This window comes from Ambystoma mexicanum, chromosome 6p (genome assembly GCF_040938575.1).
Source record: "Ambystoma mexicanum isolate Mex_15411 chromosome 6p, UKY_AmexF1_1, whole genome shotgun sequence".
Lineage (NCBI taxonomy): Eukaryota > Metazoa > Chordata > Amphibia > Caudata > Ambystomatidae > Ambystoma > Ambystoma mexicanum.
In genome coordinates this window covers 670,230,744-670,249,704 of record NC_090935.1, presented here as the reverse complement: position 1 = coordinate 670,249,704, position 18,961 = coordinate 670,230,744, and the positions used below count along the sequence as shown (strand labels likewise).

Genomic DNA, 18,961 nt, shown 5'->3' with positions numbered 1-18,961 from the left:
GGCCTGCCGCCTGCTCCAAAGGCAATACCGGCACTCTGTCCGCACCAAGAAGAGATCCCACATGCAAGCATGCGTCTCTACGGCATCTAACAACTCGCCCAAACTCTTTAAAATCTGCAAGGAACTGGCCAATCCTGCTGCAGTCTCTACCTCTCCTGTCCCCTCCCAGGCCCTCTGCACAGCCCTGGCTTCTCATTTCATCTCTAAAACTGAGGACATCCTGTGCTCTCTCTCTTCCTCTCCCCCTCTTTCCTCTACTCCCTACTCATCCTCTGGCCCTTCTTCAGCCACCTCTCCTCCCTCGTTCTCTGCCTTTCCGCTGTTCTCCCCAGACAAGGTTGCTAGACAAGTGTGATCTATGGAAGTCTCGTCAAAACAAGTTCACCCCTGTTCCTCCTAAACAATCAAGGACCACATTTACATCCTGGCTCCCGCTCTGGCTGACTTCTGCAATGACTCCTTCACCACTAGAGTCTTCCCTTCCCTCCTGAAGCACTCCCTTGTGCACCCCCTTCTTAAGAAACCCTCGGCCGACCCTTCCTGCCCAGCTAACTATCGCCCAATCTCCATCACTCCTTTCCTGGGAAAACTCCTGGAAAAGCTGGCCATCTCCCAGCTTAATCTTCACACTGAATGTGTTGGTTGTCTTCATGACCATCAGTCTGGCTTCAGAGCTGCCAGAAGTAATGAAACTGCTCTCCTGAACATCTGGGTAAGACCTGCTCTCCAACCTTGACTCCAACAGCCCCCTACCAGAACTTGACACCTGATGTCTGCACTTACCCTTGCACTTGCCACACGCTGGCCACACTTCTTATTTATTGTTCTTTATTTATTTTACTGTTTATCCTATGCACTGCACTACCCCCTCCCCAATTCCCCCTGCACTTTTCCCCTTTCCCCTCCCCTTACACTTGCGCAATCTCAATGTTACCTGGCCTAGTAAGATTGCTGTCTCTGTCGTTCCTCTGTTCCCCCTCCCTTGCCTTGTCGCGCCTTGAAACGCTTGTGTACGGGCGCGTTATAAATGCCATATCATATCATATCATATCAGGGAAAGCCAGAGGGCAGACTACTCTATCCCCACACTGCTTAAATAGGGAAAGAAAGCAATGAGAAAGGAACTCCAACTGGGAACAGGGAATGTTCTCAAAAGTAGAGGAATATTAACGATATCGGGGTGCACTACCAAAGAGTGCCAGGTCACAAAGGATTGGCGTACATTCACACTGTGTAGATTCGGGAACAAAGGTGTAATGCACACTTTACTGGTTCACAAAAGAAGAGGGTTGCTAAACCATAAAAAATACCTCGAGTGAATCGCAATCTATGAATTCAGTAAGCAGGAATAAGACAGTCACTCGCAACATAAACACTCAATGACCAGTGCTGAACGGAAGTAGACTGAGGCTTTTAAAGCTCACAAATGATCTGTGACTGATGGGATCGCTCAAGGCTAGCCCCTGCCAGCTACACGTGTGCTGCTTCCTTCACCCCTCCACGGCCCACAGGGGTGGGGATGAAGTTGTGCACAAGGGATTCTGGATATTTCAGTTCATGGCATTACAAATAAATCTGCCTCCTGCGACCCCAGAGCTTTTAGATCACTTCAGCCACATGCTACAAGGTCTGAAAGAAACGTCCATCACTCCAAACAACCTGAGCCATGACACCTCCATATATCACGCAACACATGCCTTTTGGCTTAAAACAGCTAGTGTAATTGGAGAGATCACAGATGTAAAATACGAATTACATATGAAACAATCGATTACAGATCAATGCATTTAAGATGTTTTTTTGGATCACCTGAATATAACTCATTTGAACACTTTGATTGCAAGTGCATTCAACCCATCATTTCTATCGGTGAATTCCCAACTAATATTAGGTACGCTAAGTGGTCAACCAAATCTTGCTCTGCACAGCTTGAACACTTGGAAGGGCCAACATTCTATGGAAAATATGTTACACAAATAACTCAGTCATATATCTGGAACTCTAGACAAAGAGGTGTGCGAGCCATCAGGAACTACCTAATAAACTCTTAACAATTTATCAAATGTAATATATATCAACGTACACTGTCGAAAGTTTTGCATTTCTGATCCCTTCAAAAAGGCCATGCTTCTCTATCCATATAACTCAAAGTACTTTTTAAGTATGGATTAGCAACATTCTAAATTATAATCTCCATGCCTTTATTGGTTTCCACCTTCGGTTTATCCTATTTCTGCCCTGCACCTAAATTATTCTATGGGGGTCATTACAAGGTAGGAGGTAACCATGCCCCTATTAGCGGCATGGCTACCCCCTTACCTTGTACCGGGTCCGGGTTCCATGAATGAGGAATTACCGGGCCATTCTGACCTTGGAGGACTCGGTAATTCCTCATTCAAGGAACCCATCCCCATTCCCATTCGAGCCTCCATAGGGCTCAATGGGAATGGGGAGGGTACTAACAACGGGCCCGTTAATGACGGGCCCGTTGTTAGCACCCTGGTCTACTCGCGGGACCCGCTAAGGGTGCATGGTAATACCACGCGTCCTTAGCGGGTTCCCGCGGTCAGACTCATAATGAGGCGGTAAGGGGTTGACGGTTCTGGCACCTTTATCGGCGCCGTTAACACCTCTTACCGCCTCACTCGTAATGACCGCCTATGTCTGTGTGTCTGGTCTCAAAGTACTCGAAAGTGGGCAATAGCCTATATATCAAGCTGAATAATAATTAAAACACATGTATAGAAAAATGAAACATAACAAAGAAAATCAATACTATTTTGTTCATACATTTCTGCCGCATTTGGCATTTTGGGTTATCATCTTCAATGGCAAAGGCTTCCAAATGGTTGTTTGTATTTCTGGATTGGCAATGGTAGCAAATCCCATTAAAGTGTTTTTAAATGTTGAGATGTTATATAAAAGTGATAACATTCCACACCAAATGTTGTGGTATTTGTGGTAAACTAGTTCTAATATGAATTCAAGCTTTAAATCGCATTACATTTACAGTGCCATACTGTGGTACAAAATCTCTACGGCATGAAATATGGGCATATTGTAACACATAAATCCGTGTTTGTACAACACACATCAGAATAAATGGTTTAATACCTCTGCGAATACTTCTTCTCAACTTGTTACAGAGCTCAATTCGAGGGTTCTCTGAATTCTCCTCCACTGGTCCAGGACTTTGCTCTGGCGATGAAGGTCCTTTGCTCAGATCCAGGGGAACTTTATTTGTGACGGGTGGTGGGGACGTGGCTGGGCTGTAAACCGAGGTGGGGCTGCTGGCACTGGAGGATGTGGATAGGTCTAATGCCCCAATCCTTGAGTTCAGAGGGGAATTTAAAGAAAGCTTTCTGGTCCTGACAGGCGAAGAAGTCCTAGAAAGTGACAGAGGGGGAGGAGAGGAAAACTTGCGGCAAAGATGTGGCGACTTCCCATCATTCCCATGCTCTCTGTTGTTTTGACTTGTTGCAAAGAACAACTCCAATGACCTTAAAGTTAAAAAGAAAATAAACATGTTAAACACAAATTCTGCAGAAAGAACCAAAAATGCTTCCATACTTTCCCAGGTGCAAAACATGGCCAATACCCACGAATATGATGACGAGGGGACAACCAGAAAAATCAAAAAGGACATTTTTTTATTATAGCATCACTGTTATTGGGCTTAATGAGGAGTCATTGTTTGCCTTTAAATACATGCAATTCACCCACATCCACCTTACACGATGATCTTTAGTATGAACGCCTATGCAGGACAGAGACACTTAACTCCTCATAAGCTAGTCACTGCTTAGACAGCACTGTTGATTTTCCCCCATTGTAACAATACTGGAGAATAACTGGCAGAAGATGTTGGTGTACTGAGGTAGGATGGCTTTCTTATGCTGTGAGGAAGAGAAATACACATCCCATCTTATATTACTGGGCTAGTTTTATATGACATACAGCCAGTGTCTCCGGACCACAACAGCAGTAAAAAGTGTGCGCTCTGTGACAGTGTCAGGATGAGGGTCATGATCCCATAGCTGTCAAGTTTCCCAGTTCCATGTGGGACTCTTCGTCTGCATGGTGGGACTTGTAGGCCTATGCTTACAATGGGAAAAAGGATACTACAAGTTCCAGCATGCAATTGGAAGCAAGAAACCAGGACTGGTTCGAGGTGTCACGCATGGAACTGGGAAACTTGGGAGGTAGGTGACCCTGTAAGGGGGAACAGGTCCCCTTCCAGGAGTGGGGAGAGGGAGTTGGGGGGCACCAGTCCCATAATACCAATCATACCACCCTCTGTCACACAATGTCTCCCAATACAACTCCTTTAGAGCTCTTGTGAAATGTCAGTGCAAGGCCCACACACCGGAGGACCATCTATCCCTCAAAGCCTTACGTTCCAAATGGCAGACCTTGATATCCAAAGCCTAGGCTACTTATTAATTACACCACCACCATTGCAGCTGCCTTTTTAAATGGGCAGAGCCCTTTTTGCAGCAGTGAAAAATGCTCAAACCCCACACCAGACCAAGAGATACCAGACTCCCCGGGGAAGTGTAAGGCTACATATAAGTCCTCTATCATCAACATTGATGCCATCATGCTCCAAATTGAGGGCTACAAATCCTCTGATCTTCCTTTCTTATGTCCCCCAAAAGGCCATGCAACCCTGGACCAACTTCTCTCTCCTCTTGCCGATAACCTTGCGTACACACATGCATCCTTAAAATCAACCTCTTGCACCAACGGACATCCTCCAGCCACCATCCTTACAAATGCTCTGGTCCTGCTCTTACTGCTGTTCTTAGGATAGCCAAAACCTTCCTCAACAAGGGTACATTCCCAGATGGCCAAAAAACAGGATATACATACCTATTCCTAAAAAAACCTCCCTCATCCTGGAAAACCTAGGCAACTACCGGCCAATCACAAGCCTCTTTTTTATCAGCAAAGCCATTGAGAAAGTAGTTGCTAGCTAACTACTTACAAAACTTGAACAAGTCAGCCTGCTACAGAATTACCAATTATGTTTTTGCCTCACATGCAGCACTGAAAAAGCCACTGTCCAGGTGGCTGACAAAATCCTTCAGTCTATCGGCAAAGGGGACACTTGCTTGCTAGTCTTCTTAGACATCTTGGCTGTGTTCGATACAGTAGACCACCATGCATTACTCACTCTCCTTGCACTCAGGATGGGGTTCTCTGGTGCCATCCTGAAATGGTTCATATCTTTACTATCTGGCTGACACTAGGCTGTCCTGATGGGATCCTTTAGGCCTGAATGCCACACCGTAACCTGTGGAGTGCCTCAGGGTTACATTATCTTTTCAGGCATCTTTAACCCCGACATGGAACCACTGGGCTCACTCCTAGATGACCCCAACATTGCTAGACACACGTAGGCAGATGATACACAGTTGTACCTAAAGTTCAAAGGCCCACAAGATATGACTCACCTTCACTCATGCCTTGCAACGATTCAAACGTAGATGACAAGTGCCTACATAAAGCTTAGCCCCACCCTCCAAACAGGAAGCCACTCAAAGGTGATGGGACAAAGTGCTTGGACAGGACCAACTCTCACCTCATTCACTCAGCAAAATACCTAGACTTATTGGGGACAGCATTTAATCATTCCAACTGTGCATTGCACAAAAGTCTCAAACGGCTTGGTATCAGATCTCAAAACTCAGCAAGGTGAAGCCCTTTCTCCTGCTGCAGGACTTAATAATATCCCTCTGCCAGGTTCACTCTTGTCAGCACAATATTCACTGAGTCTTTAGGCTTTGCCCCTTTTTCATTGGCATCCCTCCGTTGGGTTCACTCTTACCAACTTTGCCAATCATCCAATTCTTTGAACAGTTCTTACGATGCAGGATTCACTTCCCTTAGCTTCACAATCATCTGCCGGTCAAAGACTTTCCACTGTACAGAGGATTTTGCTAGACCCTTGCATGTACACTCTGACCTCTTCTCACGTTTCCCAAGGCCTACTGGTAACAGTAGTTTCAAAAATAGGGTAATCGGCTAGAGTTTCCCGAGTGAGCACCCACATGGTGCCTGACTCCTGTGTATCTTGTTTTCCCCTCTCGTATTAACAATTCTCTGTACTTTCTTCAATTAGCCTTTTGCTACTTTTGTTCAACACAGTTCGGTTCCTTATCGGCTCTCCCCTTGACTCACCGTTTGGGATGAACCGCTTGGTTTTTCTTGTCTCTGGAGTCAAGGCCGGTACCACAGTGGCAAGCATCTCTCCTTGGCTTGGTTATCAGCGGAGGAGGACCCTGTGTACTGCTGACATCTGCTGCAACACACGCTGGCTATTGTTCGCGGTCTTACGATTCCTTCCGTGGAGGTTACATGGGTCTGGCTCGGAAAGGGCAAGGTCGCTTCTCTCCTCGTCACCCTATTGGTTTGTGCCGTCTTTTTCCTCCTCTTGAGCTGCTGTGCAGCGTTAGCTCTCTCGTCTTGCGGTCTGCCTTGCTCGTATTGGGCTCTCATGCTCTACCTTTTATCCCCGTGGGGAAGGGAAAGAGCCGTGAGGTGTGTGTGATTCTGGTCAATTGCTTGACTTTGCCTGACCCGTGTGTTGGTACAGGTCAGGTAAATGGGTCTGGTGTTTGTCCGTCTTTCGTGGTGTGCGAAAGTGTTCGTGTTGGAAAAGGGGGGTGGGCGTTTGTGTATCCTACATGGTAGGATGGGGAAAAGGCGTTCTGAGAAGGGGGGATACCGCATCTCGCCTGTTGTTGTCCCACTTCCACTTCACAAGGACACCCCCCATCCAGGAGATCCTCCCTCACTGGGGCACCCTCAGGAACTGGATCCAATAGCGATGGCCATGTGCTGGCCACTTGGATGACAGATCCCGGGCACTAGTCAGGGAAGACACCTTCAGGTTTCTCACAGGGGAAACCAAACCCTACCTCTTTTACTGGTTGCAAAAATGTCGACATAGATTCGTGGATGAGATCCACTCACCCATACATTTTCTTTTAGGAAATGGAAACATCCCAGTGACTTGCTTGAGTAACACATGAATGATTCTTTTTGTGAATGACTATAAAAAGAGCAACTGGGATGATTGATACACACACCAGACATATTTTTGTGAAGGAGCAGAAAATCTCAATTGCTAGGTTGGGAAGAGGGGCTAGAATATTGCAATGCCTAATGTTTGTGAAGGTTCATACATTACAATTGAAAGAGAGGGGCATGATCAAAATTTCATGTAGAACATGTCAAGAGACTTTTCAACTTGTCCCGAGCACCCAAACGTAAAAAGGCATACAGAGTTGTGCAGCTATACACTGGAGATGTATGAATTGTGCATGATTTGTAAGTAGCATATTGTGATGAATCCTGCAGAGTCATCACTGATTCCCAGTGATGATCTCCTCCCACATGGCCAGGGGACGGCAGCCGCTACCTGATTCTGACCCTGGTGGTGGTATTATGAGGGGGGATCGTGTGAGGGGACGACTTTTGGGAGAAAATGATGACTCCACTAGAAGGGACACAGTTCTCCACCCCCTTCTGAAACTCCACCCTCTAAAATACAGATGGCATACTGTCAATCTGAGCAAACTACCATTGTACATAATGCTCACTTAACACCTCCTGTTTCTGATGGTTTTGATTTAAACAGAAATCCAAAACAGTACAACTTTAAAAAGCACAATATTCCTGTGGACTCCAACTCCCATAAATCCTAAAGTACTGAGATGAGGAAGAGGAAGAAGGAGTTGATGTGGATGAAAGGGAACACCAAACTAAATCTGCAGACTAGTTGTTGTGATGGGAATCAGCTGTGTGGGACATTTAAAAATGGTGTGCCTTTTCAAATCAAAAGTGAAGGAGGTGAAGACAGATGCAGAGCGGGCAAAGCAGAAGAAGCGGGAGAAACGAGAAGCGGAACCAAAGGCAGACACCAGAGAGCAGAATGTGCAAAAGGAGGCAGGCGCTTCATACTGGAAAGACGAAATACCAGGAAAAGTAGAATGAGTGCTGCAGAAGGACCACTGGGGAGTTGGCAGCAGTGGAGAGGCTGTCTGGGACGCGGTCGCAGTGAAAAGCAGCAGTTCCACCCACGGGTGGTTGAGAAGCTGACGAGAGAACCATGAGAGGGTCTGCAGAGCAGGAAACTCTTTCCCGAAGCAAGGACTTTGCCGCAGCCATACGCCATGGGTCAGAAACACCAGCAAACACTGATGAGTATGCCCAGAAGTATTGGGAGCCACGGGGCGTACTGACAGGAGTATAGACAATTTAAAACTTATATTGAATATCAACCAAGTACTATACAAAGACAGAACTTACACAAGTCTCCATATATGAGATGTCGATATGGGGAAAACTGGAGTAAAAGTTGTCTTAAGCAATTGAACACTAATGAAGAAATTGAAAGGCAAAATCTGTACAAGTCTTCATATATGAGATATCAATATGGGGAAGATTGGAGAAAGTATTGCCACAAGCCAATGAATACTAACAAAGCGTGAACAAGTTTACATATATGACATTTAAAAATGGGTGAAGTTGGAACAAGTAATCCCTGGAGCCAATAGAGTATAAACAGTGAAGGAGTACAACTGTGTTATGCTTAAAGAACTGAAAGAATCAATGTTAAAGGTTATAAGACGACCTGGAGAAGGAAGTACATCAGGCAGTGAGCCTTTGGGGTATAGATAGATGACAGGAGAGTCTTCAAAGCCCCCAGAGGGGGGATTCCTGGCAGGGGAGTACACCGGGTAATCCATTTGTGTATGAAAGGAAAAGACATTGGAAAAGACATTGAGCCGCATGCCGAGTTTGCTGATCCGAAAATAAGGGTGGCCAGTAAACTCACCGGCACCCTCGTTTCCGGGCCGGCAAAATCCAGGTTTGCCTGCCGGAGCCGCTTTGACCAACAGGTCTGACCCTGCTGGGCACAGCTGTCACGGTAGGCAAAGCCATCATGGAAGCATCTGCACCGTTAACAACGTCCCATTGGACTCTATGGGAATGGGGATTAACCAAATTACCAGCGCCTGACTTCCCGGACGCCGGACTTGGAATCTCCCGGTGGCATAGGGAGGTCAAGCGCTGGTAACTTCTAACGGGTCCGGCGGCAACCCGCCGGTAGCACCAGCAGGGTTACAGCCGGACCCATAATAAGACCCATTGTGAAAAAGGTTCCTGGCAGGAGAGTATTGTGTACAAAAGACACTTTTGCCATCCTTAGAACATCATTGCTTGGAAAACATATTTTTGCCATCCTTTAAAACACCATTGCTCGGCAAATACACTTTTCATCATCCTTAAGAAAGTATTTTGTGAAAGAGACATTTCTACTAATCTTAACAAATCATCTTTTGAACAGAACATTTTCAATATTCTACCTGACACGATTCCATGGAAGGGAATCACCCCCTGGAAACAAGGATTGTTTTGTTGGATTAACATACTTAGCTTTTTACTGAATCTAAAGCAGACACATTTACCTTGCACTTTTTGTTGTTCATTTTTATTGTGAGGGTCAGATACGTTTTAGACACAAGGTTTAGGTTTAACGACGCGACACAGCCTCATTTTTATTTTGATTTCAGATGTCCGGCATCATTCATGAATTGTGCCGGTGCATCCGTTGAGGTCTGCTCACGGGTGCCGGTCCACCCACCAGGTGAGACCTGGCGGGCGGAAAGGCACCCGCAAGCAAAAGTTTGCCGGTCCGGTAACAACGGTGCTGGTAATTTACCGGCACTGTTGTTACCGGACCTGCAAACTTGTAATGAGGTCCTATGGGCTGGATTTATGGAAGGAAGTGAACCACAATGTAGATGGGCAAGAATTTGCAATGCATTATTCACCTATTCCCAGTTCCATCTAGTCAGACAATGATGACCAAGACAGAGATTATCATCCTTCCCTAAGGCAAGGCTGAACCATATCTTTGCACACACCAATGAAATTGAATTATATAATGGCACATGCAAAGCGCAGGGAGGGATGGATGAACTACTGACAGTGACTGATCGAAGCACAGTACCCACTGAGCAGGTGACAGTGACAGATACCTATTTACCTCGCTGCACTCTGTTTAGAAAACAAACTGTTGCAGATACAAAGGTGCAAATGGAAGACAGTGGTTTGTGGAAGCCACATCAAGAACATTTGCATCCTAAATCATTGAGAATTGCAAGCCACATAATCATAGGCCATACTTCAGCACAAAATCCAGATCTATAATGTGGAGATTCTTCATAGAGGGCAATCAATGGCATCATGGGGCCAGCTGCACTCATTGTAAGCAAGTTGTGTTCCAAGGGAATGTTGGAACAAAGTGATACCTCATCACTATGGTCCAATATAGTTCCCTGACGAGCTAACACTGGCCAGCATACCACCAACAGATCATACCATGATCACAAAATACCCTGCAATTAAAGGATTATTGGTAAGCCTTACCACAACCTATGTGAGCCCTAGGGATTTGTCTGATCATGCATGTTATTTGCCTTGCCGTTACATTGATATACATTTTTACAGGAGAATGACTTACGTTTAAGACAGCCACCTAGTACCGGAAATGTGCTATGCCGACTGCAGATATGCCACTGCTTTCTATTTTAGACAGCATTTTTTACTTATTTGATTACCGCATTGCACATGTTGGACAGCCTTTGAGATGAACATAACACAGAATTTGCCTATGGCAACAGCCAAAGTGGACCATTGGAAAAGGCATTCTTCTCACAAGGCCATTTGTAATTGCAGTTGCTGAGCTTTCTATGCTTCATCAATTCGAGGAGCTGCAACTAGTGAACTTGCTGGAAATTAACCAAAAATGGTTAGACAAGATGTTGCGTCTTGCGAGACAGACACCACACAGTGGGTAAGTGACGCACCCTCAATGTGGCATGGGGCACATGCATGGTTGCAACAGAAGATAAAATATTTTATCTGTTGGTATCATTCCTTCACTCATTCTTTAAGTAAACATTGCCACTTTTCAGCAGCATGTGGGTGAACATTCAGAGGACCCCGACTCAAAACAAGACACACCCACAATGATCAAAATGTGCAGATGAGGTGCTTGTATTGCATGGAGCACTGAAGCAGCAACTCCCATTGGTGCAGATGGGGAACATGGGTGACCCATATTCTGAAGTTTCTCTGGTGGTGGTGGTTAGGAAAACATTCAACAGTTTGGTACTGGTAGGGGCATGGCAATCTGCTATTTTGGGTAGCTTGTGAGGTAGGATCAGCCCAGATGGGCATTCACTGTTTTTCCACGGCGTGCTTGTCAGTCTCTCATATGTAGAGAGATTGTCTGTGAAATGCTTCACTTGCAATCATAGTCTAGGTAGCAGAGTCATGTTACCTGAATCCGCCACAAAGCAAACAACCCTACTTCCACGCCCCTTACTGGCAACCCACATCTTGCATCCAAGCCTTTTCTCCAAACCGTTGCACAGTGGGCAAACCTGACAGGAGCAGCAGATGGGTAAAATTTTGACAAATCTCAGATACTCTGTAATTCTGCAACTAGGTGGACCTGACCAAGAAACCTGGATCATTTTCAACCCAACACAACACCCTCCATATTCACCAGAAAGAGGCATGCTATAGCCCCACATCTTGGCACTTAGCCACTGATTCAGTAAGGGATGTGACCCTCAACTCTGCAGCTTACAAGTTGCACAGAACTCTGTATTTATGGCCCACACTATGTTCTAGTTGCATGCTCTGACAACTTTCTACACCAAACTAGTGCACATTGTGGGTTGAAAATACAGCTTCAGTGTTAAAACCGAATTTGATCTATGGTGTGTTATCATGAGAGTAATACATTTCAATGAGAATAAGCTATTGCATTTGTTCATGCATTCATTTATGCATTCATCTAGAAATAGGCCATATTAACACTATGGGTTTCCTCAAGCTATAACGATTCCATATTTGCTGAAAGCCATGTGATTTATGCGCACTTGTCATTTTTAGTACAGCACAATGAGTGCTTTTAGCTGCTTCAAGCGCTAGAGAAATGATATATTCTGTCTTTGTTCATTTCTGATGGTTTCGCCAAGCGCAAACATTATTTTCGCAATGAGAAGATTTTAGAGAAACATTCCTGAGTCTTTGGCAGACAGACAGTCTTGGCACAGGGATATGGTCTTGGCTGACAGAGCTGGAGGCGAAAGAGAATGTTTTAGCTGAGCAAGAGAATGCTTTGCTTAGGAATTCGCAGACAAGACTGCTGTCTTGTGTAATTTTATTGATAGCTTGTTCATAGGAGAGAGACATGTCACCCTGGGTCATGCGGGATAGAGTGGAGGCCTTACTAAAGATGAATCTGTATAAGCGCTTTGGGTGCATGCCACCTTGCTTGGGGGGCGAAAGGAACTCCCTGAGTTCAGAGTGACCGCCTAATAAATCATGACAAAGCTGGGGGCTCATCTGGGATTTAGAGAGAGTCTTCACTTGTGACAGTGCAGTAGCAGCAGACTATTGATTTGGGTGTAATTGCATTGCAGTGGATGGAAAGTTGTGTTGCACTGTAAAGGTGACATTCAGACCTGTACCCTGGGTTCCAGGGCGGTGTATAGATAAAACAGTGTTGATTTTGAGTTGTCATTGTGAGTGGAAACTGAGCAGGAACAGGGTTGAGATTGTTGCCCTTGCATAGAGAGTATATAAGGTGTAGAACACATTTCAGAGTGAGCACCGTATAAATCAATATAGCCAGGAAGCGCCTCCTATCCAAATTATTTATTAAAGGTGAATGGTTAGAACAAGTACATGAAATGTGGTATGCCAGAATGATGCAGGAGGTTACCTCAGCAAATGTAGTGTGCAGAAGGATAATGGGCTCTTACATCAGGCCCTGACAAACTTTTACATGACACAAACCAGCAAAGATGAACAAATTAAAATGGCTCAGCTCACAGCATACATGTATTCCTATATGCTGATCATGGAAGAAAGACGCCAGATAGTGTGACCTGTGCAAAAACAGGCTGAGCTTTTGAATCAAGCCCAGAAAGAGCTGAAACAATTAGAAGCGAAAGTGCAAAAGAGCCAAAATATAGAGTTAAACTTGGGAAATGTTATTGAGCAGCTAAAAGATGATTTGAAAGCAAAACAGCAAGAAAATCTAAAGCGAGAGACTCAATTTTCTACAATGCAAGGGGAGTATAAAGAATGTGTTGAAAATCAGAGCGCAAGTCAACACAAATTAAATGAGCTGGTTGTTCATAATAGAGCCTGCTTAGAGGACATTTTCACATTTCAATCACCGGTAAAACAACTCTAAGCTAAAAACAGCCAGTTAATTATAAAATGGGTTGATTCTCAGGGTGAGTTCTATCAGATGAATCAAGAACTGAACACCTTGAAACAGCACAGAGAGCAGTTGAGGGAAGAAAATAACAAATTAAGTCAGTCAGTTAAGGATGAGCATGGAGAAAAGTGAGTCCTGCTCACAGGATCTGACTGACAAATTGCACAAGAGCAGGAGATTAGTATCCTGAAAAAGAAACGCTTGGAATATGCGCAGACAATGCAAGCCTCACAGAAGGAAAATTGTGAAGAGAACAAGGGACTAAGAGACCGATTAATGGCACAAAGTAAAGTGCTAGAAGCCACTTGAGCACTGGTGTCAGAATTGGAATATCAGGCCTCGCTATATCACAAGGATATAGGGACTGAGAAAAACAAATGTGAGAGATTGGAAAGTGAAATAGCCAAATACAAACAGGCTTTCAGGCACCCAGGTATGGAAATGCACCCTCCGAATACAGAGTGATGACCTCCTTACCAGGGACATCAAATCAACTCACCCCCTCATATGTACAGAGTGCAGCTGACTTCATGCAAACCACTTCTCAAGAACAGGAAAACATGAGGTAGCTGGACACATCCAGGCCTAGTCCAACTGATCCGGAAGGCTTGTCCTTATCCGACATCGATGATGGTTCAGGTTTACCAAGTAGAAGGGAAGGTGGCCAGACCAATGGTCTATGGGAATTGAAAAATAAGCTGGCATACACTTCTGACCAGGAGGGCTCCTGTGATGAAAAGATCAGGGAGTTGGACTGGCAGAAAATTAAGTTACAAAGGGACAACCTGGTCCGCTTTACAGAAAGTGCAGAACCAGAGTTTAGGCCTCAAAGAACATCTTAAACACCTCCACACATTCAGGGAAGTGGGGGGAATTCCCCACACCCCTAGAAGAAGGGATGAGGAGGATGAGTACTCTCCGGTGCAAAAAAGGGAATACAAGGAAAATGACCCTAACCCCACAGCTCCACAGGAGAGAAGAGTCCAGACCCCGTGATTCTGGGAGGTATTCTCAGTCGCATAGAGGTAGGGAGCACCTAGACGATAGGGAATGGACCACCAACAGTAGCAGCTCTGAGTCAGAGGAGGAGTGGACTCAGGTGCAGTGGAAAAGGAAGTCTGCCAAAAAGAAGGAAGGTCTGGTGAAAGACCCAATTTGGCAGATAAAGGCCATAAAATGCTTCATGAAGCCCTACCATAAGAATGCAAAATACTCAGCATGGGCGCACCTAGAGCTTTATGACCAAATAATGACATCATTTGGTATTACAAATGATAGAAATTGCATGGAATTTGCTAAGTGGACATTCTCCTCTGAATACTCAAGCTTCTTTGCAGGCCAAGATTAACAAAAATTGTCTATCTATAAGGCGCCCATTCTTAAACACTTTTCAATTCATAGGAACCCACAGGAGGGCCGCAAGGCGGCATACAACCTGCAGTGCTGGGAAGACCAAGCGCCTAGAGAGTTTGTGCAGTTGCTGAAACGAGCATTTGCACAGAATTCTAGGTGGGTGAACACCAATAGCTGGGAGTTCATCAAAACAATTTCATGCACTCCCAAAATACATAATTGCCCAATTAGTAAGGGATGTCCACGAGCTTAGGACCATGGATTGGGTGATATAACAGGCCACCAGGATCTATGATGTCCAAAAGCCCTCTGAAAGTAAGAATAACAAAAAAATAACTTCAAACACACCTGCCACTGCACATGCATGAGGTGTCTTCGGGGACTGTAACACCTTATCCCCATCCTACCAGGTAGGATACTGAGGATCTGATCCCCCACCCCTTTCCTGACACAAACACTTTCTCACAGACAGCTCACCATGAGCAAAAACGGACTAACAGCAGAGCCGTATACCTGACATGTCCCACTAGACAGGCCAGGCAACATCAGGCAATTACTGGTCATTACACACACACACCTGACTTCCATCACACTTCCCCTGATGGATAAAAGGTGGAGCACGAAAGCACACTCAGAGCAAGGCAAAGCAAACACAGCAACAGCAGTTCCCAGGTGGCAGTTCAATACGAGGAGAAAGATGGCAAGACCAAAGAGAGTTGCAGAGAGGGACGCACCCTTGACCTTTTTCAGATGGTTACTTTTGTGAACCTTGGAAAGTAAGTAACCTAAGACCGGAACTAAAAGTGAACAAACCTGTATCGTGTATTGGAGGTACCTGGGATTCTCGCGCGTCGATAACCAAGATGGAGAGGAGCGGTTGCCGCTGTGCTAGTGTCCTTGGCTCCTACAACAAAGCAGTGCCAGTAAAGACAGCACAGCTGGTGAGTCGGAGAGACTGATACCAAACCAGCCTGTGTTAGAACCAAGATTGCAAGCAGCAACATTGTATGAAGAAATCTAAAGAGCGCAGTGCGTGAAAGGTATGTGACAAGCGATGCGAATATAATTGAAAACTAGGGGAGTGCTTGAATTGGGAGGCCAAGCAAGCCTTGTGGGCAGAGTGGTCTGGCACTACGTGGGTGCTCATTCAAAGATCTCTGTTAGGTATCCAACTGATTGGCAACTATGGAAAAGGGAATCCTGAGATGAAGTGGTCCTGCAGCGTTTCAAGCTAAATCCTGTGCACATTAAAAGTCTTCGATATTTGAATGCAAACTGTAATTGGTCCGAGCCCGACTGCGGGAGATTAATTGTATAGGAGGAAGGATCTGAGCTTGGCTGAAGGGGATCCGGGGTGAGCGTGAGTCACCCAAGAAAGAATATCTTCTGAACATTGTAAAAATGGGTTCTGAGCCCGGAATAGGGGATCCACAAAAACAACTGTGATATAAAAGGGATCTGAGCCCGGCTGAGCAGGATCCATGGAGAATCACCAGAATTGAAAACTTCTAAGAGGAAAGGAACTTTGTGTTTCGTTTTTGTGCATCAGGCCCTCTGAATAAAGAGACTTTTGAGAAGTAAAGAGACTTGCACTACAGAAAGCCCTGATGCTGGTAATGGAACTGTATCCACGTGTCAAAGAAGCCAGAGTGTGTGCTTTCCTCGAGTGAACCGCCTTGCCCCGTGTTGAAAACGTGGGGAATGGAGGCCAAAGGCCTGAACATCCTAACATATCATTTAGTGAACACTTCTTTCTTTTCCATGAACACTACCCCACACTATGCATATTTAGTGGTAAGGATTGGCAATAGGTTGTTTTAGTATAGGCCCTTTTATTTTTTACAAGACTGCACTAGGACTACATTATTACTATTTGATGGTCGTAGCTTGCTTCCATCTGCAGATTTAGGATTATATAAGCATTTATCACACCCTTGTTGAAGTTCAATAAACACCCTTGAACTGTGGTCACTTGTGTCTGTCTTACTGTTGATACCATGCTTTCCTTACACCAATCAGCAGGACGAGAACCAGAGGAGACCCTCAGATCAAACCCAATTGGGTGGTAGCCAGGTCTGATACAAGACCAACACTCCATCTGACACTGCCACCTACATCAGTGCAAGATACAAGGGTAACAGACCCATTGTGGGGTATTTCTAAACTTCCTCAGTGCAGAAAGGGGGGCCTAACCAGGTAGGTACTGCCCCAGCAAGCTTCCCTCAACACTGTTTTACAAGGCGTCATGAGATAGCTGGTTACCTTTTCTTCCTGGGGAGCGAGGAGATGAGGCTGCCAGTCTGTCGATGATCTTCGCAAGATGAAAAGAGCAATGCGGGGAACCGACCCAACACCCTCCTGACAATAAATGACAGGATTGAGCTGAACCAGCTCCCAACGCCAGGGGTGGCACTTGTCTGTATTTACGTGACATCAGGACAGTGTAAACACTGACAGAGAAGGCTAGGTGAAGTCCACTGCGGTACCAGCTGATCGATGGGCAGTTCTTCGGTATTTCGTTGGTTGTAGAAATGGCACAGATACCGGCAGGACACAAGACCAGTAGAAGGGAACAGAGAAGGCAGACCCTCCAAGAATGAAGGAAAAGGAAGGGGGAAGGAATCAGCACAAACCACCCCAGGACCTGATGATACCCAGAGCCAAAAATTGGGGGAGGACACAAGGAGCCCAGGCAGCGACCGACCCAACAACAAGGACCAGGAACCAGTCAGGAAGCCAAGAAGGACGAGGCACCGGGACAGGACTGGAGCCCAAGGAAACAGGCTAGACAGGAACACTGGGGAAGGCACAAAAGAGTAACAAAAGCAGGAAAAAGAGACACAGGCAAGGCAGGTCTCCAGGAGCGCATACACGGCAACAACCGCGTTGAGACGCGTTGTTTCCGGGTCTGCGAAGGCTATTCATAGCCTGGGACCAAAGCCAAGCTTGGAACGCAAGCCGCTGTCACTGCGCATGCACGAAGTGTTGGATGCTGACCATCGTGCATGTGCAGGATATTCACAATTGCTGCGCCCAGGGAACCGGGAGCCCGGACCGCGGGACGCCGTCGAAGACGCCAACGCGGATACAATCTCCAGGAGGGAGACCGCCGGAGCCGAGGACCCCGACCCCCAGAACAGGTAAGTAGCGCGTGCGACGTGACACCATACCCCCTCCCGGGCAACCCCGGGGCACCAGGCTTCCAGGGATAGCGGAGGAAGAAGGCCCAAACCAAGCGTGGAGCATGCACAAAGGAGCGAGGCTCCCAAGTGCGGTCACAAGCTGGATAACCTTTCCAACTGACCAAAAATTGGAACACCCCACGCCTAATCTGTGAATCACAAATCTCCTGCACCTCAAACTCCGGGACCCCCTGATCCAAAACCGGGGCAGGACGAGAACAGGGGCGGCCAAGAACATCGGGCACACAGGGTTTCAAAAGAGAGATGTGAAAAACAGGATGTATCCGCCAGGAATGGGGCAAAGACAAACGAAAGGCAACAGGGGAAATGCGACCAATGATCCGAAAGGGACCAAAAAAACGGGGAGCCAATTTCACGGGTAAATTGTGAACAGGCAGATTCTTGGAAGATAGCCATACCATATCACCAACCCGAAGGTAGGGCTCAGGGCTCTGCCGTTTATTGGCCTGATCCTTCATACGTGCTTGTGCCACTGCTAAGGTACTGGCCGCCAGGTGATGTTGATCGCGGATAAGACCACCATGGCATCAGCAGACGGAACGGCACTCGGAGGCATCGGATGAACAGGCAGCAACTTGGGGTGCAGGCCAACAGAACAAACAAAGGGGCTGAGTCCGGTAGCAGAATGGACAGCCTTGTTGTAAGCCACCTCTGCGGTGTCCAACCAATCTGACCAGTTATCTTGAGTGGCATTGGCGTAACATCGCAGGTACTGTTCAAGGGTTTGATTGGTACGCTCGGTTTGCCCATTGGTTTGGGGATGGTAACCAGAACTCAGAGCGTGCTGAATGTCCAAATGACGACACAGTTGATACCAGAAAGAGGAAATAAACTGAGAACCACGGTCCGACAGAATCTTCTCAGGAAGGCCATGAAGACGATAAACCTCATGCAAGAAACACCGCGCCATCTGGGAGGCAGAAGGCAGCTTCGGGAAAGGTATGAAGTGAGCCAGCTTGGAGAAACAATCCACCACTACCATGATACACGTATACCCTCCAGAGAGGGGCAATTCAACGATGAAGTCCTTGGCAATCGTATGCCATGGGTATGGTGGCGTGGGCGTAGGTTGCAGAAGACCAAGGGG

General features: G+C 46.2%; 1 protein-coding gene across 3 annotated transcripts in view; it reads right to left on the bottom strand.

Moving 5' to 3' along the window:
- RASGRF2 (Ras protein specific guanine nucleotide releasing factor 2) overlaps window positions 1-18,961 on the bottom strand; it is a 2,380,666-nt gene that overhangs the window by 777,544 nt on the left and 1,584,161 nt on the right. For all 3 annotated transcript variants that reach the window (XM_069627555.1, XM_069627554.1, XM_069627556.1), the window contains exon 15: window positions 3,115-3,500. In XM_069627555.1, the coding sequence (XP_069483656.1) occupies window positions 3,115-3,500 (386 nt within the window). The remainder of the gene's footprint in view (window positions 1-3,114; window positions 3,501-18,961) is intronic.